The following is a 26,072-nucleotide window of genomic DNA, read 5'->3' on the forward strand; positions in this document are numbered from 1 at the left end:
TGAGTCTGAAGGACACTATTTCCATTGTGCCAGCATGACAGGTTATCAAAGCACTTGGCTGTAGGGCTCAGGGACATTGATCAGTAATGACAGCTCTTGTGGTTGCTCTGTAGCATGAGGACAGACAGCAGCACAGAAATGAACTGCCCTATTAAAGATACATGAACTAAAATAGTTAATCTAAATTTTTCCATCATAAGACGGGGATATTTTTATAGCACTGTGAATATTAAGTGCTTTAAAACAAGACTGTATTTAGAAAAGATAAAAAGCAACGCAATTTCTACCCTTTTACATGGAGTAGTGTCAATTTTATCTGATGTGTATCTAACAGAATGCTACTATCAAAAATACTTAATGGGAATGCTGAAACAGGGTAACATGTTTATATTAAGCTGTTTTGCACTGAAATCATCCTGATCTTCGTTTGCATCTTCCACAAACTCTGCAGCAATTATTCCAAGAGATTAGAAGCGGGGGATAGTCACGGAATGTATTTTCCTGAGCTCTTTTGGTCTCGGACTGTAGAAAGCAGGTGCTGACAACACTGATCTCCTCCAGCTAAAGCACATCATTCTCTAGTCCTTTAAGCTTAAACTTTGGAAGAGAGATCTCATATTTTATAATACCCACCTCTCAGAGATTTGGCCACGTCATGTGCACACAACTGCCTTGTCTCTTTTTTTTGTGTGTCCATGGGGTTTTTTTGTTGGTTTGGGGTTTTTGTGGTTTGTTTTTGGGTTGGGTTTTTTTGTCACTTTAATGAATATGATTTGGTGGGCAGGTGTGTGCTAGGTAACAAAATGGTATTCACTGAGACACCTGTCTTAACTGCTCAGAGAATTATATATTCACTTACTGAAAGGACTGCTTTCTTCATTCAATTTTTGAATACCAGATCTAGAGTCTGCTCAACCTCCTCGCTCCAGTTCTTGTCTATGAGATGCCAATTCCAGTAAGTGACACATCAGGACAGGCAGCTTACATTTCATCATCACACTGGCTGGGGACATACTTGCTGAGTGTACCCAGTATAGCATTCAGCAATGAGTCTGTTAACAATGCTGGCACTTAAAAACAGAACCTGCGATCATGTTGGGGTGCATATTCATGCTTCTGTACTAATGCTCAAATGGGAAGAATAAGGTAACAGCACTGCATTGATTTATACTTCAAAGATTATTAAAGACAAATGTGTAGAAGAATCCCATTTGCACAGTTTCTGGATACCTTCAATCCGTAGCATTGTACAGTTACTGCTTTTGAATTTCCTGGTTTTAATGGTTATAATTATTGGCCAAGTTAATATTCAACCTTCTTACATTCTACAAGATGTTTAAAATTTCATATTGTATATGGCAAGAGAGGGAGAAGAAATTCAAACTACAGTTATAACATTGCAGCTGATGTAATTTATCTCAGACACAGACATGCTAGGCAAAGATTCACTTAAGGAAACTGCAGTGTTTACACAGAAAATACTGAGATATTAACACAGGATGATATTGTCACTTTTGGAATGGTTACCCAAACCATTCTACAAAAAACATCTGAGAAGTCTGCAAACACACATTTCTGGGACACGGGAAAGCATAATTCAGGACAACCCAGGTATTTTGCCCAAACCCTATTTTACCATAGAAGCATAGGTTTAACAAGGACAACAGTCCTTTTTTATGGCAGTAAACAGTTTGAAAACATGCAAGTGTTTACATAAATCATATCTAGATGTAGAAATATTAACACCAAACCTTACATGTTACTCTACCAGGGATTTAAAACAACTTCCCAGTTTCCTGTTATTTGCCCCATTTTTACCTTATGAAGCTATACTGCATTTGCTTTAACCTACTTTACACTACAGACCCGTCACGAAATTATCCCAATTCTTTCTCCAACAGGGAAGTAAGCAACTAGCGTTCAGATTAGACTGCATCTTACCCTGGTATTCTGGTCAGGCAATTAATGAGGAAATAAAACAGCAAAAGTGATCAGAACTTTCTAAAAATAGTAAGGACTGTACCTATTGTATCCCCCTCCATTCTATCTTTGTTAGGGTAACAATCGATCTGCTTTTGATAGGAAGAGGCTGAAAATTATTTTAATTATGCAACAACACCATATTAACAGCTGATGCCTGATATTTTTCCCACCAAAAGCATGCTAAAACAGAGATGCAGCTGACATTTCATGTTAGTAATGCCAAGGTAAAAACTTTGGACAGACTCAGCAATTAGTATAACACCAAGTACCACACAAAAGAAACTGACAGTTAAAATGTTTAAATTACTTTTTTAATGTAAGCTTATAATACTAGAAAGCAGTTACTGCACCCAGAAGACCTTCACTCAGTCTTGTAATGATGTCATATTAACCACAATATTACAGCACTTTAGTGTGTGCGGTCTCAGATAAAATTGAGTTTTAAACTTCATGTTGACTAAACAACTTTGTTAACCCCAGTGCAAAACCGTGCAGAGCAAGGAACTGGAGTGTGAGTAAGGGAGCTGGAATCCAGCTTTCAGCATGGGGTAACATGCATTCTCTTTGAGAACAATGTGCTGTTTTTCAACATTATCACTGCCATCTCTTTCTGAAATGGCTCAACTTTGACAGGGCAGTACTATAAAATCTGTTTCAAGTGCTATCTTACTTTTTTGGAAAACTTTCTTTTGACAAAATTTGCAAGCACGCTGACAGGCCTGCAAGTGTCATAAAACGCAACCACACCACTTGAGGGTTTAGCACTAACTGAAACACTTGCCTGACTGCCAGAGCACTAAGAAAAGCAGTTAGAACATACCCCTCCTGATACAAATCTAACTACCAACAATCAATCCCCACCTTCTACCTAGTTATTACAAGGCCAGCCCAAACGGGCTAACCATCTAAATGCAGATCCTTTGGGGCAGAAATCAGTTGCCTAAGTGCCTAACAAGAGAATGACTCTTGAGCTGCCGCAGGCTGTCCTATCTGACCTCCACCCACCGCTCTAGAAGGGTGTTGCCTCCTGCAAGTCCTGTGTCATACCTACCAGGCTTGTAGAGATGTGTCAGATACTGCTGGGCAGCTAAAACAGCACTAAGAAAAAGCTGGGCGTTTTGTTTTGTTGTTTATTCGATTCACTGCTAAAAGCCTATGCTCCTTACCTAAATCCATACCAAGTGTATGTAACTGCACCGTAGGGCACAGTGCTTAACCGCTGCATCAGCCCCAATTCTTTGGTAACATTTGGTTACCTACAGAGTTCTACGTTATTTCTTTGCAACACTGTCATGGCTCCTGACAGACATTAAGATAAAGCAGAAAGGAGTCCAGCTCCCCAAAAATCACACAGGCAATCATCCCATTCATCGGCTGGCCATAGAGAGAATCTTTACTTACTTTTGATACTTTCTTTTTCGAGCCATCAGTACTTTCTGCTTCTTCATGTTCCTTAACACCTTGGGTAAGATTTGTGTAGTTGACCAACTTGCCAAGCAGAGATGACACTTTCGGTCGTATATCAAGTTCTTCCTGTGGAAGAAGACAACTAGTCAACTTCTGCAATTCACAGCATTTATGAAGAGTGGCTGGGGTCACGCCTTCCTTGGCATGCCTGAGGGTGCCAGGGAACACACCAGGAAAATCACCCAGGGAATGACAGAATATTTCATTATGCCTGAACCACTGATGAGAAGATTTACTTTTCTAAAAGGAGGGCAACTCTGACAGAAAAAAAGCTATGCCAACAGGTCTGCACTGTATGCATCTTTGCATGAATTACAGCAATAAAGAAGTCGGAGCCTTGGGACTGTAAGAAAATGAAGGTATACCTTGCATGTATCTCTAATGTCAGCTTGCATCAGCATATATGCTTTTAAAAAGGTCAAGTTGCCAAACAAATCAGAGACTTAGTGATTAAACTCCGGTCATTGTAGGCAGGCATGCACTCTGATAATTCTATTACGTTTTTCAAACTATGTCACCTAATTCATGTGGATCTAGATAAAAATCCCAGAAGCCGCGTTTACGGAGGCCTCACACCTTTACATTCATCCCATCCAACCTCTGTTTCTGAAAGTAACTTCAAGGGGAAAAAAGAAAAAAAAAAAAAAATCAGAACAAAATCATTCCTTTCCCCTTTCTCTTTGAAATTAAAATGTCTTGCATGTCTAATTGCACAGTAAGTGATGCATGGTAAAAAGAACAACTTTCTACACAGGAAATAAAAGCTGATTAAGAAAGATTTCACTGTCTGGAGTTGTAACATATCTTCATGTATCATTACAAACAGTTTCTGGTAGGATTGGTAGCATTATGTGCTTTGACCTAATGCAGACACTGACCCCAAATGGCTAAGCGGATGCCATGAGCCAAGCGCTCCTTCTCTTACTCCTTCCTCTGATCTGATCTGATGTGATGTTCACATCTTTAAAAATCTGATTACAATTCCTTCCAGAAAGAGGCTGAGGCAACACTTGCTTCCTGTTCAGTTAGTTGAGCAGCATGGCCTTTGGGATGCTCCTCCCTCTCTGCAGTACCACAGAAAGAGGCTGCAGACCTGGTGTGGGACTGTGTTATTGCTTGTGAAAGAGGCAGGCGTGTGACTAGCAGCAGCCATGTCACAAGTGGCCAACTCTCCATGCCCTACAATTTATCCTGATCACAGGTTTATCATGCCTTGGAGGGAGGACACAGCACAGCTGGGAGCACGCTTCAAAGTCTTTTAGCTCAAGCACACTGCCTGCAAACATGGTTGTAGCATTTCCATGGTGAGTTCCTATCGAGCAGTAGGTTAGTTATACTTGTCCAGGCTCTATGCCACACAGCTGAACTCTGCAGGCGCCAACCTGGCGGGGTGTAGAGCCAGCTCAGGCTGCCCCACAGCGAGTTCTCAGAACACGAAACACAGGGTACACATTGCCAGTATTGCTGTGAAGCTGTAACTCAGCAGCACAGCTGGAAAGCAGCTGCAGAGCCACACAAAGACTCTCTGCACCACTCCCCAGCACCTGAGCTTCTGAAAACATTTTTTAGAAACTTGGTCTTAGCACACCATGATATAGTTGAATTTAATGCAGTGCCAGTGAGGTGAAGATCTGGAGGAGGATGCTGCAGGACTTGGTGTAGCTCCAACTGGCCTCCCACATGAGAGCCTGGTCCTCCTTACTTCCACATGGAAACAGTCAGACCGCCCTGCCTCGCCCTCCCAAGCGGTGACAATACCTGAGCTTTTTCATCACACAGGGTATCTCTGCCTACTGGTACCTTGGACAACAGACCTACACCCACAAAAAAGCATGTGGGGGAGAAATCCATATTACTGATATACTGCAGTTGTAATACAGGATACCCAGGCTAATCCGAGTACCTGCATTTAGGCACTCTCCTACAGAATAACGTGGTCCTTCTTAACACAGTAAATCAGGCCATGCTCATTTTCCACACTGATTAGCCCACAGTGCCACAGCTTCGCTATCTAAATTATTCAGGTCACCTCTGGTAGCATTATATTTTGCTACTTTGTAGGCATAGCCCTAACACACCACTAGCTTTTAGATTTGTCATGCAGTGAGTTAGGTACCCACTCGCAGCCTGGAACTTTGCGATGATCTCTCTTCCACTTAATACAATGTGCTCAATCCCTGCCATCTTGGAATATCACAAATCATATTAGAAGTATGAAAAACAGTTAGAAATTACCTCAAACAAGGCCAGATTTCTGTCATAGTAATCACCTCCCTTGCCAGCTTCTGAACTGTTCAGGAAAGGACTGTTTTCTTTATGGTTGCCATGACCTGCAAAGAAAAAAAGCAGCAGGTTTTGATAAGAGCAGAAAGACAGATATCCCAAGGAAATTTTGTAACCTTGACAAAACCCATAGGGAATAAACTTCTTTGGTCAATTAAATCTGTTTCTTTTTAATATCTAGTTACGCAACGTCATCAATATCAGAAGTATTACCCTCAAGGTAGAGTTTTTTCTATTTCTACTCCTCCGTTTTCATTAAACTAGAATAAGTAGCCACCTCAAAGTAAAATTTACAAGCAGGGTCACAGCTACAACACTACTTGCGCCTTTATGCTCTAACGTTCCCTTTTATAACTTTCTTATATAGAACAGGGACAAGTGAAAAGACAGTTCGCGCGCACTTAGAAATCGTTACTAATACTAAGAGCAACTTTTGAGCAGTATGTCCAAACAGACTATGTAGATTTAGTAAGACTGAGCAATTCAAAAACTAGATTCTGCTATTACAATACAGGTAAATATCAACCAAAGTCCCCCTTTTTTTTTGGTGGTGGTGGTTTTTGGTTGTTGTTTTTTTACTATGCCCACTAATCCTAGACACCAAATGTCCTCACTTCATGATGCTTTTACCCTTATTGTAAAAGCATTGACATACGCAAGGAACAATGTTTAAAAAAAAAAAAAAACATGGAAAAATCAACAGAGCTTTTTGTAACTAGTAACTTAAAAAAAAAACAATTTAAGGACACTATAGTATAAAATGAGCTCTGGAGAAAAAAAGAAAAAGAAAATTTAATTGATTCCAGCATTCAGAAGTTCTCGGACCTGTGGCTCCCATTGCACTCTGCTTGACAAACAAAAATTCCTTTCTTTTGCCTGCAGTAACTCTTCACTCCCTGCTCTTTCAGCCAATGCAAACTAAAGAGATTTCCAAGAGTATCTCCTTAAGAAAGGATCAATTCAAGGAATACTTTTTTTTTTAATACTTACAAAATAGTAACCACTAAAGAAATTGAAAATTAAAGAAAAAACTTATTAACTCAAATGAAAATACTGAAAGCTAAAGAAGTATTGTACACTGAATACATAAAAAGCAAGATATTAAACAGCTGGATTTTTTTGGTGCATATTTTCAATAATTAAGGTAATCAATTCAGCAAGGCTACACTAAATTATTTTAATATAATTGAAGTGGAAGTGTCTCTGCATTTTGAAATCTGAATCAACTTACAAAATGAACCTAACAGGCAAATAGAAGACACACAGCAATCAGCATATACCACACTGTTACAAAAGTAATTGCTATAAGTGAAAAAATTATGAGAAAGTTCAGTACTATTCCTACTGAGGGGTAGGGATGCATAGAAAGAAGCATGATTTGCTGGAAATTGCTCACAGGTGCTTTGAACAAAACTGTTGGAAAAACAATATTCACAAACAGGTCTTTTTAAGCTTCTAGAATTAAACACTTAGCTGACCAAAAATATTGGTAGACAGCAGTCTGCTGTGTTTGTGTCTATTGCTTTTCTCACAGCTCTGGCAACACCAAAATGTTAATTAGTAGTTGCCTTGCACAAGTGGGCTCAGCTTATTTGCTGACCCCACCTACAGGTAAGAGATGTTCACATTGCTGTATATTGTAGAATTTTTTGCATGACTAGAAAAGCGTCAGTAAGCTTAGCAACACAGCATCAAAATACAATGCTTATCAACTTCAGCAAAGGTAAATATTCACTATAAAGCTGCAAAAACTACTTGCTTGCTGTTATTTGTTATGACTACTAACACAAGAAGTATACAAGATCACTTTTGTTGCAGTATGTATTGCAAGCTGTGCTGCAGTCCGTTCTATCCTACTGTGGTTGAAGTACATTTGCGATTTTTGCTGAGGACATGGAGTTATATGCTGTATAGGTTTTACTCATGAAGCTGCACAGAGGTGCAAATGATAATGACATCATCAGAAATACTGTCTACTTGATTCTTGAAGACTTTGGTCTGTGCAGTATCTTCTCATCATTACACTTACCAAACACAGCAAGGTCATGAGTAACATGATTTCCTCATTTCCTATATACTAGCTCTGGTAACTGAATGTTTGAAAAATCAAACTGATTTTTTTTTTATTTTATTTTTTTAAGTCACTGAGTGATTTTTAAATCAATTCTTTGCTGTCTTAGTTTTCCTTGTTCTTTCATCAGGAACCTTCACAGATGCAGCTTACCACTGTCTCAATAAAGTATAATGGGTGCTCTTATACTTGTAATGCTTACAGAAACTCTCACCTTTTTTATGTATAAAATCATGCTGTTGTCAAGATAACTCATACATTCAATCTCAGATTTTTATATAAGATGACAATTATTTTGCTCTTTCAAAACACCAAGCCTCTCGTTACTGTCATCGGTATAACCTATCCTTAGTTAAGAAAGATTACTTCAAACCACCTCCCTGAGCCTGACAAAGACCAGTGACTTAAGATGAATCTTCAAGTTAATTGGCATTATTTTTTAGATGCATCTTAATTTTACCTCCAGTAAATTTTTCACAATTGGTCTCTTCAGAAGCTCGCTCACTCTCAAAAAGTTTCCAGTTCCTCTTTCATTCTCCATTTGCATTTTCCAGCATCACCCAATTCCTTCCCATCAGACCTTCCCTCTGAATTTGACTCCTTGGTGTGCTTGCTTTATACATCTTCCTGCACAAAGGCAGCCCAAAGCAAGCAAACTGCAATAGAAAAATCAGTAGAACTAGGGACTGGAAAAGGAGCATTGTTTTTGGGATTGCTAGGGCACATTTTTCTCTCAGTGGAAAAGTTCAGATGATAAAGAAATACAGCTGGCTTTTTACCATGTTCACAGCACTAGCTCCATTATCCTGAAAGTATATACAGATTATGAATTACTGCTGACAATGCAAAAATAAAAGTGAACTTTCAAACTGCATGATTCTACTGATCCACTGAAGTGCCACATTAAACCCCCTCTCAAACATTGTACACTTTCAACAGGAAGCAAAGGAGTTTAAGTTTATATTCAAGTTCTTGACAATGACATCCTATTTTAACTTCACCGATAGGTAGAACTGGGTGCTGCAGAGATGTGTACCGATTCAAGAAGACTACTACATTGCTAAGTTAAACACAGCTAATTAAATGATAGCCAAAATCACCTTCACCACAGCTGCATGTTCGGTACAATCTCTACTTTTCAGACACATCCTAAATCACAACATCAAAGAGTTCATCTCATTTTCTCTCTTCCCATATTGTTTCCAATTTCATGAGTAAAACCTATGGCAGATAACTATTTCCTCAATAAGAATCACAAATGTACTTTGACAAAACAGAACGGAATGGACTGCAGCACAGTATACAACACGTACTGCAATAAAAAAATTGGTCTAGTATATTCTGCCTGCCAAAGAGCAATACCAGCAGCTTCAAAATGACTTACTTGCATGGGAAGAGCTTGTTATCTCCATCAGTTTTGGAAAGGAGTGGAGGTGACCTCGGAAAGCTACTCCGGGGAATTCTTGCCCCAGCTTCACACGAGGACAGTTTACATTCTGAAGCATGAAGTCTCCTGGGCAAGCCCCATCTTGTGACATGCGTACAGTTTTCCACATTCTTAGTTATCAAGTCTTTGGTCTTGGACAGTAGCTATGTGGTGTTAGTTTTCATCATGCAAGACTGTTTTGCAAGGAACATTTCTTAAAGAGGGAGCTACATACTCTGCAATAGAGAATAATTTATTTGCCTTAGTCCCTAATTAATCTCAATTTTTGAGGCAGGCAAGCTATACTCCAAGTAGGTTAATGTTTCCTCTTCACTTGTTTCATTGCTTCTCAGTCTTCATTAACTTTCAATAACTAAGGCATTTTATTTCTGAATGCTACCAGTTCTCTTCCAAACCAAATAATTCTACTTGCAGCCACCACTACAATTGTACAGTTTATCTAAACTTCTCCACCATAGCTCCCTGAACTTTTTAGAGCTCTCCTACTCAGGTATGGACACAGGTCTATAGAACAAGGTTCATCATCATGTGGATCACCTGAATTCCATAAAACATCAAAGATGGTCCATGGAACAAAACCTAAAAATCCTAAGTGTGCATACTCCCATACAAACAAACACACAAGCCCAGGAGACAGAATAAAAGCAATAAATGGACGTCCAAACTTTTGCCTAACTTTTATCTCATTGCCAAGAAAAAACACCGTGGCAAAACTAGCGGATATTCTACTGACTGGTTTTATTTTGTTGTTCTCCAAAAGGTTTATGTTGCCCTTACTTAAAAAAAAAAAAAAAAAAAAAAAAGATTAAGAACACAGAGGACAGTGTTCACATCCCTGCTTTCCTTCTGGAAGGAGATTAGGCCAGAGAGACACAGTTTCACTGCTTGAGCACACTGAGTGCAAGTCTTTTGTGCAAGCCATTGTGTTTTCTTTAGTAACTGAGGGATGAAAACCAGAATTTAGAGAGAATTACAGACAAAGCACATATACAAAAGTAACTATAAGACAGACAGATTAGTGAGGATAAATGAAAGCTGAACAATTAGGCACAGTGAGACTATGGTAAAGAAAGACCAGGAAGCTTCACAGTGATAAAGTCTACTCAGCCAGACTACTGAAAGAATAATCATCCCTGTGAGAAGGTGGCAGGAACGGTTGCATGACTCGACCTGTCGAGGTTTTATTCTCCTCTATTGTTAGTTTCTGAACTCCCTTAAAGAAAACCACCACTCCCCTACTTCATCATGTTCAGTTAAATAAGTGGAAATTAGTACATCTTAAAACAACTTCAGATCTTCCCTTTGGACATGACTAACTCAGAGGGACGCTCACCTAGTACTTATGGAGGCTCTACCTACCTGACAAGTTAAGGCACGCTGAAAGCAGATGGACATAGTCTGACTAGCTTTAGTCTAGCCAGCGCAGACAACAGGAGAAGTGAAAAATATAGTAATGCTAATTAAGCTGCAGTAAGGCTTAAAACATTTTAAAAAAAAAAAAAAATTCCAAGAGGGCTGAACTTTGATAACAAACTTATGCCACTTTTCTTTTACAGGCATATATCTGAGCTAAATAAATGCAAGTTGGTAGAGGCCCATACACCATGCTCACAGTACCTCCAAAGGAATGCGCAGACTTTCAGACATGCTTTGCTAGGCAGGCAAGCTGGACAAAGCTCCAGATATGGCTACAACCTGTGACGATGGCATGCAGAGTTGCCATAATTCTCCCTGCCTGAAAATATCAAGAGCTAAATCTTAACTGAGGGGCTAAATTTCTTCAAAGAATTTTAGCGTGAATCAGAGTACAAATCAGAGTTAGAACTGAAATGTTAGGCTTCACAAAGAAAGAAACCCATTGGTTTATTTACCCCTCTATAACTGACAAACAGCAGATACTTATTAGAAAACCAGCTCAAAGGACAGTCCAACACTCCTCCCCTCAATGTAATTTAATTTCCGGAGCAGCATAAGAACTAATATCTCACTTGTAATTGTACTATGCATGCACAGACTCCTTTGTGTATGCCACAGTAAAAAAAAAAAAAAAATTGTAATGAAATAGACTGTATAGCAGCTAACACCAGTTTTTTTCTGTCATTCAGACACTATTTTACAAGCATCACTGGCCACAAAGCCTGTGATAGGTAGGGACACAAGCTGAGCCATTTTCATACACAGAGAACATTATTTAAGCTTAGATTTTTTTTATTAAAAAAATCATTCATATTTTTAATATTCCATCTACAAGTAACACTGGAATCTAAGATTAGAAATTAGAGTTGATACCCAAGAAGTTGATGTGGGCTTCCTTTAACCTAATTTCAGCTATCTAAACAGCAGGCAGTTATACTCAACTAATCATGCAGGCTTGCTTTTTACTCAGAAAGAGATGGCTCAATTAGCCAATCCCTGGAGTGCCTCTCCTGTACATGCACCTCGGCATGCTGCAAATTCCTCTAAAGAGAACCTAACTTAAATAAAAACCTAATTTATAGATGGCTTAAGGTATGCAAAATTTATCCCACTTCGGAAAGCAAAAGCAAGTTAGTTCTGTTCAAATTTATTTATGCTTTTCCAGATTTTTACGTGTCAAGATCTTCTGCAAATCTCTACACAACTGGTAATTAGGCCAGAATTCAGTTTGATTTTTTGACCACAAAAACAAAATAGATTTGCTATACTTACTGTTCTCACAAGACCTAGAAGCAAATGAATACACCCAAGATAGGTATTCTACAGGAAAAAAAAAGGTAGCGGAACAATGGGATTGCTGCAAACAGAAATAATTTTCAGGTAGAGTATTTCTTCCTTGCATAATCAGGTAATTTTATTAGTCACAACATTATTTTTAGACAATTGTTCACAGCCTTAAGGATAAAGTTTTAATGCAAAGAGCTGTCCACGTCCATTTTTATTACACTTTGGGGTTTTGGTTTGTTTGTTTCTACAAAATAAACTGTTCTGATGCAGTTCTTGAGAAAGCACTTCCCAGATGTTAACAACGATACTACTTTCCCAAGCACTTGTATTGTGAGATAAAACTTGGTTCCCTCCAAAAGGCTGTGCTACGTTCAGATAGCATTCTTCTCATCATCCACCAGCAGTAAAGTTTTGCAGAACTGAGTATTGCTGAAGAACAGAAAACCCTAGACAGGTGTCTTGGCCTTTGCTAGTAGTTCAAGAACCCTGGTATCTCCACATTTCAGCAGCAAAGCATTCAAGAGTATTGTTGAAGTGTATAAGGAGACTGTCATATTAAGATAACCCAAGAAACAATTAGATGACAATTTGATGTCAAATACATTCTAAATCTGCTTATATACTTCATTTACATGGCTCCTCAGAAGTGGCTGGGCTAAACAAAACTCTTATTCACTCTCAGAACTGTTATGAAACCTCTTTCTTGGTTCATTCGGGAGACTATAACAAATTATTCAATTTACAATTATATTTTTTTAGAGATCCTTATCTATAAATTTCATAAACAGAAATCAGATATCACTTTTCTTAAATTACTCACTTTCAACTGCTTAGCAAAAATCCCAATCCAACATCAGTAACAGTCCAAAGTAGAGATCTTATTTATTATTATTAATAATAATAATTTTTAAAAAGACAGCCTATTAGAAATGTTTCTTTCTCCATGGACAACACACAGCTAGCCAGAAACAAGAAGTATTTCTAAAATATTTTTAAAACTACTAAGTCCTTGGAGTTGGTGGGTGGGGTGGTGTTTTAGGTGTTTTTTTTTTATTAGGGGTATTATATTTACATCAGAAATAGGAGAAACAGGAATAAATAGCTTTGCATCTAGTTAGATAAAACTCATTCACACTACAAACTAGGCATTGGTAATGAAATAACTAACTGAAATCTGTTAATGCCAGTTCACTTAAGACCTTGGGCTACCAGGTCTTTTTCACTGAAGGTGGCAGAAAACATGAGCTGTAAATTCCAGGCTGACCCAGTATTTTATGAAAATAAAGGCCAAAGTTGCACTAGATAACTGGGATACTAAAGCTGTATGAGAGGAAAGAATAGCAGAATGAACAGACAAATCTTTACCTGGATAGCTTTTAGGAAGCAAAGAGATCCTCTGTACTTCAAACAGAGGCTCAAACTATCAGTTACGCTGACAACACTGAACTCCCACATGCCAGACCCAGACACACGCTTCCATAAGAAACTGCAGCTTAAAAGCCAAACTATTGACATTAATGGGTATTTTAAGCATATAATGTGTTCATTCACCATTTTAAGATTAATACATAACATTACTTACTTCACTGTTAAATTGACACTGTCATTAAAGTTTTGAGTTTACTGAATTTTACCCAACAAGTAAAGGTGGGCTTCTTAAAATTCATTACACACTACACTGCAGATACCATGTACATATTTATAATCACAGCAACAGCTTTGGCATCTACAAAAGCAACACAAACAAAGCACAGTTTTACCACAAAGTAAATTAAAAAGTTGTATTGCTGATAATATATTAGTTCCTCTGAAACAGTTCAGAGTTCTAAAGACTGCATTTGTTTGTGTTCTGCATGAAAGAAACAGCCAAAGCTTTCCCAGACAACAACCTATGCAACAGTTAGGCTCTACCAGGGAACAGAATTAAGTGTGCAATTAAGCACAGATGTTTGATTTATCCCTAGATAAACACGTGTGAAGTTACTATCAGACTTCTACTGTACTTTGCAAAACTAGAGAACAGCTTTACCAATCAAGTTGACTGATACAACACAACTCAAAGGATTTTGCAATTTAATAATCCTGTGTTTCAGAAAGCACAATGATTTTATTCTTCAGTTAAGATACACTGATAGTTTCAGAACACTATAATCCTTTGTAGATATTAATATCAGCATGAAGTACTTACCCTTTAGTAATAGCTCTTTGCCATTTTCAGTAATTTGGTTTATCATTATTCTTCTTTCTGCTCTTAGTACATGCTTTAATAAATGCCTTCTCTGTGAAGTCCTGAAGATCAGACAAGTTTAATAATACCGTATTCCCAAAAGAACTTTTTTCCACCTCCTCTGACAAACTGCTGGCTGCAATGCTGAATGGGACTGATCTCTTTCAGGAAGCAAAAGGGTTTCTTACAGAAAGCTAAGACAACACTGATACAATCCTAACATTATAATCCTTTTAACACTGAGAAAATATAAAATGTCAGGATCTTACTGAAAATGCTATTTGCGAAATCCAAACCCAGCCACATTTAAGAGGCACATTACCAGCTGTTTGCCCATTTATTCAGAAAAGTGTGTGCCACAAATCTTCTGCTTGCCGAGCATGGAATCAGACAGCGTTTTAAACCTGCTAATGCCATGAAAAGTATAGCTGTGACGTTAGCCCTCCAGGCATTTCAGCTTTCAAGTGAAAACAGTGATGTATTTCTTTCCATCTTCAATACGTTTTAATATGATTACCCATTAATGGACGAATCATATGCAAGATCACAAAAAAAGCACATCAGCAGAATGAAATGGAGGTTTATGTAAGATACGTAAGTAAATACTAACTTAATGATTCTAAGTAGTTCATAATTACCAGAATCCACTCCATTCTGCTCATTCATAAGGAGATCCTCTGGATACCAGCACACACCACACTGAGACTTAACTACATTGTACAGTAGGTGCAATCACCAAGAATGCCTATGTAATTAAAGATGCCAAGTCACTTTTGAGAAATTGGATTTAGGAACTCACATCACTTAAGAGCTTTCATAATATAACTTGTCACTGCCAGCTGAAAGAAACACTATAAAAACAACCTTTGTACTTCAGTGTAATCCACTTCAGAGGTTCTTTCATGTGGAACAACTCCAAATCATTTCTCACGACTATCCTCCCTGAAACTCCGTCCCTTCACATGCATGAAGGCACCTCAGATACAGCACCCCCTGTATCACAATATAGGGAGAAGCATTCTAGCATTTTCCCTGCCTCAGGAAAAGCCTCTAACCTTGCTGTAAAACGTTCCCACTTTCCCTGAGAGACAGCAACGTACATCTATGAGACCAGCACACAGATTCCATGCGATATTCAGTTTGCCTTTCTCTCCAATACCAGATATGGAAAATTGATTTCAGCCCTGTACCTGTTCAGCTGACCATGGCTGTGCAGTAAGAAAGATGAGAGAACAACAACAACAAAAAATACAAACTCAAAAACAACAACCCCACAACACACACCACAATTTCAGACATACCCACTCCCTTCTCCAGCTCAACAAGTGCCAAAGAAACAACTGTACAAGCACAAACCACGGAGTGAGAACAAGCAGATAGGTGACAATCATTAAGACAATATTGCCACTAGCTCAAAAAACTTCCTACAGGAAACAAGTGGAAATAGAGGAGAAATGAGCCAGGGTGCCAAGCATCTCCAGACATACAGAAAATGACAAAAGAGGAGGTTTAATAACTTTGAAATGTTCAAGGTATGTACATTCTATGCATTACATACTATATAATGTACATTAACAGATATCTACTGTCCATTCCTGGAAGACAGTAGAAAGACATTTGTAATCGATTACAGCTTATTGTGAAGCCCTGAATGTTTTATTAAGTTTTCAGTTAACTCATATAGAAAGTGCTGAATATCAGATTTTTCTTACATTTAAGAAGTACTTTGTTCCATGTGAAAACAAACTGAGAGGGTTTTTTTTTAACTAAGGAAAAAAGAAAAGAAAAATAATAAAAAAAAAAAAAGAGAAAGACAAAAAAGAGCTAAACTTGTATATGCTCCAAGGATGAAGAGCTGACCTTGCAGTGTGAAGTGCTACAAACAGCCAAAACTCACTCTAACTTCAGTCATAATACTTAAAGAAAGTACAAGTCAGCATGAGACTTCTCCAAGCAAAGTTAAGTTAGTCCATCCCACTGAACATTTTAGAGGGTGGAGAAGGCTCCGACATTGTACATGATAAGCAACAAACCACAGTACTTGTAAAATACATATATTCAAACACACATTTATAAAGAGCTCACAGGTCTTCCAAAATAGCACAAAATATTTCACACTGCAACACATAGCACAGACCAAGACAAAGTCAGGTATCTGGAGAAGCCACAGTGGCTTTTATCATGATTTTACAAAAAGTTCAGGAGTTTGCAAGAGCATCAGAACAAACTGAGAACAGCACATTAGCTTACAGAAACTCTTCAAGAAGCAATGGGCAACGTAAGATCACTTGTTTTCTGCTCCACCAGTCAGGAATTAAATCAAGCGCCTATAACAGAATCTAAGTCAGAAGAAACTCTAGGACGTGTAACAGTGAGCTTACTCCTGCTAAACATACGCTTCTACCACAAAGTCCAGAATACAGTGTCTTAAAAGGGCAAAGGCAAAATATTGCAATTAAATTATTCTCTGTGTGTTGCCTTGAGTTACAGCTTTAAAGTTCCCTGCACGTATGCTGAAAGACACCTTAACAGAAGGCAGATAATCACCCCACTATCTGGTTACATAGCATTGGGATTTACCAAACATAGCTCAACTATACCTCCCTTCATGTTTGGCTGTAATGTCCCTGAAATTAATCCCTGATATAGCCACTGCACTCTCTGGAACATACAGCTACATCAAAAGCGAATAGTTTGTGTCTGCTTAGGCAAAGTAGCCAAGATACAAGTTATATCCATGTGGGAATTGAATTTGGATATGGTTGGCAACAGTTGGCTTGTGATGCTCTAGAAACAGCTGTGCCTTGGAGATCATGTCCCAGTACAAGGTGCAGAACATGAATATGCATCAAGTGAAAGGAAGGGATCCTGGTGGGGTGAGACAGACAAGTGGTATTGCTGCTCAACACTTCATACGGTAAAATCACAGACTGGACAGCGAAAACCTTAGCAGGAGAAAGCTGAAAATAATTCAGGAGCAGTAGGTTCTTAAATCAGACCTGCAAGACTATTAAAGAACTTCTACCTTTATACTTTACATCGACTCTGGATACAAATACATACTGTAGCAAGTAGTAGTAAAAGTGATGCCAGTTATATTATTTAGAAGTGGTTCAGGAAGGCAAAGCTCCTGAATGCAAAGGTAGAAGGCAGAGGAGAAACAGTAATGTGCTGTCCTCCATCAGAGACAGCAGCAGCTACACTGTCTTCTGAATTACTCCTAGTCCTGCCTCAGATCTGACCTCCTACACAGAAATCCAGAGGTGGACTCTGCACACAGTAACTAAGCTCTGGGCTGCTCATCTAGCAGGCAGAGACAGGGTCATAACACAAAGTAACACTGCTATAGATAATTTTATGAAAAACAATTAGACTCCAGGGCATAAAAATTGTGTTTTACTGCAGCAAACAGCAATTTAAAGTATGCAAGAGCAAGTCTCAACAAGTTTGCCCTCCTTAGGAGTTACTCTAACTCAACAAATGGGCAGCTTCCAATGGCACACCATAAAAATCTTTTTTTTCCCTTTGACATGGAATTGAAAGGCAAAAGTTTAGATGGTCTAACCTGCTTCATGATAAGGAGGTATCTGTAATGATTGAATGATGTTCTAAATCCCTCAGATAAACACAAGAAATTGTTGGCCGCTGGCAGGAAAGGAAAACGAAGGTTGGCAATTAGACTGTAGAAAAAAAAAAAGCCAACACGTACAGTTTTGTTCAGGCATAATTAGCTTGAACATATACATAGTACAGCATGCCTCTGCCCTAAACAAAGAGCTCTGCGTCATCTCTCCTCTCCCAGGATCTCGTTATACAATCTCTGCTACAGTCCCCTGCAAGCCAGCTTCCAACATCAGCCTACAGCTTTGATTCTAATTTTCAAAGTAATCGATGAATTGCATCCTGATTATATTACAGACCACGTGTCAATCGATGAAAGAGTTGGGCTTCTAGGACAATGCAGGTCACTCGAGTGGAGCTGGGAGAAGGGGGCAAATTAAGCATTCTGGATTCAAGGGGATGGACCTGATGGACAAACTTCCAGGGGACATTAGGCAAACCCAGAATCCGAATACCTTTGGAAACACTACTAAGCCATGCCCTAAGCAAATGAGCTTCCCAGTTCCCTGTTAGAGCACTGTGACTACCAACACAAAGGTGGGATGATGACCGTCCCCTCACCAGTACCAGGAATCTCCTCCCTCACCCCTTGCCCCAGCTGCCCAGCCCAGCCTGGCACCGACCTCTCATCTTCTGCTCAGCAAAATGCCATTTCATTTACATTTCCAAGAAGTCTTAGGCTGCCTCCAGTCAGCAAAGCATAGCTAACTTGGCAAAACCGCCAAGTTATCAACCTTCCCCGTTCATCCATAAGCTAATTGAGTCAAAGCTCTTTTGGGGCAATTAGTGCTTTATTCTGCATGTCAAACTCCACCTCTCTGTCCTACAGAGCAGAATGAAGATCAAAAGACGGTTAAGAAAACATTCCACCAAGTACCTTTTATAGAAAGAAAAATTTTGAAAAAAAAACGTATTGCCAGAACTGTTCTAACCTATACCTCTGCTGCTCAGACATGAATTAAGACCGCTAGAAAGCAAAGCCTTCTTTTCCAGACCAAACCTAATACCTACCACAAAATCTAAAGCCCTATTACATGACCTATTAGGAAAAAAATGCTATTCCTATAACTCCAGTAACTTCTTTCTGTGGTTCGGAAGTGACAGTTTGAGACTCAGGAAACAATGTTTAAAATAAGAGTCCCTAAGGGCAAATAGGCAGTAGACAGCCTACAAAATAACCTCCGGACAGGTGTGCAGAGGATGGCAGAAAGGGACTTGTACCACACCAGAGTATACAAAATGCTATCATATCCAAAATCTGGAGAAGTTTACCCTACATGCATTATAAGAGCTGTCATGTAGACTTTTTATATTTAAAGACAGAACGTATTAAATGTATGTCAAGCATTTGATTTTGCTAAAAGACTAACTTTTTTTGTGTATGGTATTTTGTTATTTTGCTTGCTTAAAAAGAAGATATTGTTTGCTCAGCATTCACTACAGCAGCCACTGTGAAAGATGCACAGTTCTCCAGGCATGACAAAATCCAAGTATACTGAAAGAAATCATCCAAAGCAGCTCAACTGAAAGAACAAGGACAGTACTACTCATTGCTAAGGGATCACTTGGCATCATTTAACCAGATGCCTATTGAAAACTAGTAATTAAGAAAGAGGTTTTACAAAATCAAACAATAATTAAAAAAAAAAAATACTGAAACTTTCATGTCTGTGAGAATACAAATCAGCTCAGTAGAACTAAGAGATGCAAAATTGCCGATTCAAAGGTTACTGAAGACAATGGAAACATCCCTAAAATGTAATTCCAATAGGTTTTAGACCATGGCTTAAAATGGTGCATTTTTTTCTCCGTAGTTCACAGAGCATCCCAGCAGGACGTAGGTCACAGATTGAAGTATTTAAAGAAAAACCTTGAACCAACAGGTTGAAGACACAAACCTTTTGATCAAATAAATCTTGCTCCCACATATTGGTGATAACAGAAATTTTTCTGTAATATAAATCAGCCTGCACATTAAATTATTTGTTACATCATAGTCAAGAACAGGTATAAATCTTTAACTTGGTCTCAGAAGGGAAAACTCATCAAATGAGCTTTTCTCTCCCTGCGGCACTGGGTGTCCTCCATTCTTTTACATGCACTTAAAAAGAAAGCAGCGATCACTACGTTTCATCTTCCTCAAGGTGGTTGCTGTTCTTTAACTTCAGCAAACAGCATTTATTATGTCTGGCAACATTTCGTAGTCAATGAGGCTGCAAAGTACCTTAATCCCCATTCTACACAGAACTTTAGAGGAAAAGCCAAATTTAAACTTTACATTGAAGAGCATGCAAAAATGTATTCTTTAATTTTGTTGCAGTGGAGAAAAGAAAGGAAATGTCACTGTTTTCTTTAAGGAAGTGAAACACTGAAGAAATTTTGCGAGGGGAAATTGAATAACACACACACAGATCAATTTTATACATGAGAGAGATATGTACTACACACACAATATAAGAAACCAAAAAATTTATTTGAACTTCTTTAGAAAAGTGCAGAGATTGAATAAAATATATAGCTTCAGCGTGTAAAAAAATCCCCAAACTTAGTCTCAAGTTTGAAATGGGCGCTTAGCAAGTCAAAATGAGCATTTGCAGGTAGAATTAGCTGGAAAATCCATGTCTTCTCATGTGCAATTGCTTAGCCTTCTAATACAGGTGTTCTCCGAAACAAATATTCAGCAACTACAGAAGACCAGCAGAAGGTTGTATGTCTATCTTCTCTTAGTTTTTTGCAACATAGACCCACACATACACAGTTATGGGAGTTGCCTTCAAATCACTTAGACATATCACAAAGATCCTTCCCAGAGCTTTTCCAAATAACTGAAACACCAGAGAACCCACAAAAAGGGCCATGTTTTTCTATAGTTAGCTAAGTCTCCTGGCCAGCAGCAGCTGGCACCAAGATTCCCTTGGTATCAGACAGCTGCAGCCTCTCCAGCTCTGTCTTAATCACTGCATAGATTAGAAGAGGTATGAGACATGCTTAGCAAAGGTAACAGTTTCTGCAGTAACATGAACTTTTTTCTTTTCCTAGACAAGCATTTTAAGAAAAAGAAACTTGAGGTATCCACCATGGACTCCAGTAAAATGAGCTTCTCTGAGAAATTCCTTTGCTTACAGGCTATAAAGAAAGTATATACCAACCTCCTTCACCCACCCAAGTGTTATGAACAGCTAATTATGTCACAAAGCACTTCTCCACTCTCATTTTTCACATACTGCACTCTTCTCTTTCCTTATCTGAAGCAAGGGTCCACTTATCTATACACCTGTATTGTTGAAAAAAGTATTCTGGAGTTTGGCTATCAGTGCTGTGCTAATTGCCAACTGCACAAACAGGAAAAAAAAAAAAAAAAACAAAGCAAAAAACCACAGGACTTCACAGGGATGACCGTGCTGCTAAGACCCCTTTCAGGATCTGCATTTCAAATTATAACCATTGCTGTGTATCCTACAGGTATCTCACAAGTATCCTTTATGGAACAGGAGCAAATATTAACATATTTAGCACTGACAGGACACCTTTAATATTTCCAAATTTTCAGATTAAACTTTACAGAGAGGGAAAACAGATGCCAAGCTAAGCAGAACAGAAAAAAAACCCTTCCTCGTCAAAATGCAACTAAATTGAAGAAGATGCAGTCTCCATGCCATTTGCAGCAAGACAATATTACACAAATCACCAGAAGAGACAGTTCACAGACATCAGTGTACTTCTATTCTCAGGTTACTTACTTTCCTCCCAAACAATTCAGAGCTGCTGCCTCAAGTCCTCCCCAGGATCCCTCCTCCATGACTTCTTTCTGCAGTTTTGAGGCAACATGAAAAATGCTGAAGATGCACACGCTACAAAGGTTATGCAAAAATATCCTGCTATGACTACAGCAACAGCGCCATTTACCCACACTGCTGCTAACAGAAGTTCCTGAGTTTAAGATAACCAAAAATATATTTGGACACATGTTTCTGTCACTCCTATTTAGCTGCAGTATCTAATTCATTATATGACTAATTTTATCTTTGGACTTTGCCAAAACACCTACATATAAGAATTAAGCGCTTTGAAAAGGAATTTTTGAATGATTTATGTATCCCCATTGAAAGTATCTTCAGACATATTTTATGTGAGCTTTATTTCAAGTCTTGCAAAAGACTTAAAGCCTTTACTAGTAAGTTACCACATACTAAAAAGCAGTGAACCAGCAAGAAGCTTAAAAGTACATACTGATGCAGACTGTAAGCATGAGGAAAAGGTCTCAAGTCTAGTTAGAAAACTGTGGGCTGAAAGGAAGCCATGTGATAACTAGAACATAAGCAGAGCAATTCACTTGCAAAAACCAAGGGTGGCAGCTGACCAAAGCTGGTTAGTGACACCAAGCTGATTAGTGTCTCATTTCTACTAACAAAAGTCACAGGAAGATAAATAACTTCCCACAGGACACATGACATTGCCACACTTTGGTTAACAGGGTGCACAATCACTGTGGAGCTGAGATTACTATTAAAGCAAAGCTTATTTGTTTTTTTTAAACACTATTCAGGCCCCACTGTCCCTCTTCTTACCCTGTGTACCCAACCTAATGTGCTGGCATTATTTCAAAGACTGAAGGGATGCCAAATTCACATTTCTCATCCCTGTCGATCCATAAAGCAGGGTTCACATGTTCATCATAGGATCACAGGATAATTCTTTGTACTTCTTTTTTTAAATGGAATATGTCAAAATCTATTACAAGCAGTGGCAGTCAATGGAACCTGCTTAGAAAAAAAAAGGCTGATTTTATTCACGAGTAGGCACTGGAGCTATCTGGGAAGGCTAAATTATTGTACACTGACTAACATCTTCTTATGGAAATGGTTGAGAAGAAATTCTGTTGCAGAATGGCTTCACGTCTGCAGTGTTTAGATGACACCACACCACCTGATGTCCTAACTAAATCAAAATTCAGAAAAAACATTCAAAATCAAGGCTATGACAAACAAAGGTCAGCGTGAGATAAGAATCTGTCAGAATCATAAGCCTAAGAGATTGTGCAAGGAATACTGGACAACAAAGCCACTACTTTGCACACTTACAGACCAGCTATAAAAAGAGGTACATTACCATGATAGACCATATGCTTGGAGGGCCATATCATTACTGAGTCACTTTAACCCATCTCTGATCAAACCAAGCAATCCAAAGAAGTATTTAAATAAGGTTCTGAATAGCAAGCTGATAAAATAAAGTCTTCCTCGGTGAAGATTCACCAGAACAACTGCAACCAGTTCCTCATACTGACTACGGTGGTGCTACTTGATGGCACAGAATGACTGGACAATTGGCATGGCTCAGGCAGCTCTGTGTGCATTCATGCAGTGCCAATATGAATCGTACGCACTTTGATGGGACCACAACCTAAAACTCTGCACTCAAGTCAAAAAAAGTTTACCTCATCTGGAATCAGGGGCATCACCAACACCAACAAATCCCTCCATGAGCCCCGTAATCAGCTGCCACAGAAGGCTCTGGAGGGTCACTCTCTTCCCTCCAGTCTGCAGGCTTCAGCCAGCGCTAAACAGCTGTGACATACTCTGTCTTCAACAGGAGCTTCGATCTCCACCGTGTCATATTATCAACACTCCCCCAGTATACGAGGCTGTGGTACTCTGCATAGGACATAGAAAGAAGCACCAAAACCCAAAGGAATAACACAAGGGAGTTCAGATTCCCCTCTACAGAGCCACAAACCCAAGAAACCTAGGGAGAGACAGAAAAGGCTAGTGGGGAAGAACATGCTTGTCAGTACAGGTAGGCAAGACAGCATATCTTTATACATACACCCTGAGGATATGAAACAATACTTAATTACTGTGAAAGTAAATTAAAAAATAGAAGGCAGTTATAGTTCAAACAGAAACAGAACTAACTACCATATATTAAGTGATGTTACTAGATATTTATCAGTTTTAAAATAAAGAGACTCAGCTAACTTCCAGCAGCATGGTTCTGTGCTGCAGCCGGAATAGCAGTACTTAAGAGATCACAGCTTGCCAGCTACTGATAAGACTGTGACAGGGAGCCGAGTATCTTCAAGCGTGTTGTTTGCACACATCCTACAGGCAGTCTCATGTTCAAATGGCAGGCACTTTGAGTTGACCTTCCTTTATCCACCATGGCAGTAGCTTCTACAAGTCACACTTACCAGCCCATGGCCAAAGCTAGCTACTGGAAAAAGTACTCCACGAGGTCTCCACCTCAACCTGCTGAGATGGGTGAAAAACACCTGTTACTTTCATACACATGAACTACATGTTAAGTAACCTGAGGGTAAAACAGACCTTTTTTACAAAATGAAGTCAAGGCCCTGCACAGCCTTTAGGGCTAGAGCCTCAAATTGCCTGTGATAACAGACAAGTTGGGAAAAGCACCTACTTTCACCATTCCAAAATGCCCACACTAGAACTGGAAAGAACTGACACAATGGACGTGAAGCCTATGTAAGCTACTTGGTACATGAAATCTAACATTCTTTTGAAAACTATGCAACTAACGAAAAAAAGAAAAAAAGAATGGTACATATTGGAGATTGAAGCAGATTCACGGAGAACTGAACAAGGTGACAAGGCAGGAACTGGACCTTGATCTCCTGACAGTTGAATATCACTCAGCAAAATAACCCCTTTCATTAAGCACAGGCCTGAGCAGTGCTGGCTCCCTTCAGGGATCACTGTGCATCCAATGACATTTGCATTCTGAAAAGTTTGACTGCACGGGCAAGGAAGAACAGGTCAGGTGTTTACAGATTCTTCTTTTGTTGCCTAGAGTCACGCATGATTCACAGACAGCAAGTGAGATTCACCAGCTGAACCCATGGGAAGATCCTCTTCCTAAAGGTTACAGAACTAAACATAACCAAGGCAGAAAAAAGAAACAGATCTCCACAAAGAGCTAAAACAACCTTTTAGCAGAACTACCCTACTCTCCAAATCTAAGGGTCCTTCATTTTCCCACTAGAAACACTCACTGTATTTTTAAGTCGATTAATACCTAAAAGTCACAGCAAAACACCGAGACAGGCTGAGCACTGATATTAGCTGCCTGATTAAAGAATGTACTTCTCGCCACCCAAAGTCCCCTCCCACTTACGTGATCCTCTTCTGTAAACGGAATAAATTAACCACTAACAAAAAGCAGCTCTGCCTAGCAGGAGCAGTTGTGAAAGCCGCACAGACACAATACACATGCTGTAGTATTCAAAGGCCCGGTTTGAAGGAGAGAGACCTAGCTGGGCAGTCGCATTTTTTAAGATGACATAAGCAAGAAAAAGCAGTCACCTGAGATCCGGCTAATGTCACCCGTTTATTTCGCCAGCGGAGCACCGAAAACAGTTGAGCCTATCTCTACCCCCGTACTCTGGCCGGCTCTGGAGATGCAGTTTGTGGGAGCAACGATAACGCACCCGGCCCCCCGCGCCGGCCCCGCTCCCCGCCGCGCCCCGGGCTATCAACAAGTGGCTGCGGCGCGGAGGGAGTCCCCGGGGCGGACCTCCGAGCGGGCCCGGCCGGGCTCCCCCGCGCAGCGGGAGGACACCCCCTCCGCCCGCACCCCCGGGGCGCCCGCCGCAGCCACGCCGGCTGCGCTGCCACCCCTCGGCCCGGCCCCGGCTGACAGCCGGCGACAAGGTTCACCCTCCAGGCCGGGCGCCCCGCGGGCCTCGCCGCGGCGGCGCGTCCCGGCCCTAGCAACGGCGGAGCCGCCACCGCCGGCGGACCCGGGGGGGCCTCCTCTTCCGGGCGCGGCGCCCCTCGCCGCCCCCGAGAGCCGCCACCGGCGACCCCGCCTTTGTCTGCCGCGGCCGGCGGCGGGGGGGCGGAGCGGGGGAGGCAGGGTGGCCCCGGTCCCCCCATACAGGGACCCCGGGAGCGGCCGTCACCGCCGCCCCCCCCCCGCCCCGGCCGTGCCCGCTCACCGTCGGAGCTGACGGTGTCGTAGGAGTCACCAGCGGCGGGCGCCGCGGCCGGCTCCCGGTAGTCCACCCAGCTGAGCCCTTCTACGCTGTCGTACTCGGCGCGGTGCTTGTCCTCCACCGGCACCACGGTGAAGTGCGGCATGGCTGGCGGGGCGGCGAGGGCTCCCCGCGGCACCGCAGCGAGGCAGGCGGGACGCGGCGCGGAGCCGGCGGCGCATTCCTGCCCCGTGCGGTCACTTCCTCTCAGGAAACCGCGCTCCTCAACTCCACCCATTCCCCTCCGAGCGCCGGGGCGGCGAGGCGGCGCGGCGGC

The 26,072-nt window shown here is 40.4% G+C and overlaps 1 protein-coding gene across 6 annotated transcripts in view; it reads right to left on the reverse strand.

Moving 5' to 3' along the window:
• The window catches only part of SLC12A4 (solute carrier family 12 member 4), a 49,596-nt gene extending 23,548 nt beyond the window's left edge, over positions 1–26,048 (reverse strand). For 2 of the 6 annotated variants that reach the window (XM_030024777.2, XM_030024776.2), the window contains exons 1-3: positions 25,760–26,048; positions 5,686–5,780; positions 3,385–3,516 (exon numbers count right to left, since the gene is read on the reverse strand). In XM_030024777.2, the coding sequence (XP_029880637.2) occupies positions 3,385–3,516; positions 5,686–5,780; positions 25,760–26,033 (501 nt within the window). In that variant the 5' untranslated portion in view covers positions 26,034–26,048. Of the gene's footprint in view, positions 1–3,384; positions 3,517–5,685; positions 5,781–9,188; positions 9,467–21,542; positions 22,351–25,759 lie in introns of those variants that run through there. The other 4 variants (XM_030024778.2, XM_041125801.1, XM_030024780.2 and 1 more) reach the window with 4 other exon arrangements.
• Positions 26,049–26,072: the final 24 nt, after the last annotated feature.

The sequence above is a fragment of the Aquila chrysaetos genome, chromosome 9 (genome assembly GCF_900496995.4).
Source record: "Aquila chrysaetos chrysaetos chromosome 9, bAquChr1.4, whole genome shotgun sequence".
NCBI lineage: Eukaryota > Metazoa > Chordata > Aves > Accipitriformes > Accipitridae > Aquila > Aquila chrysaetos.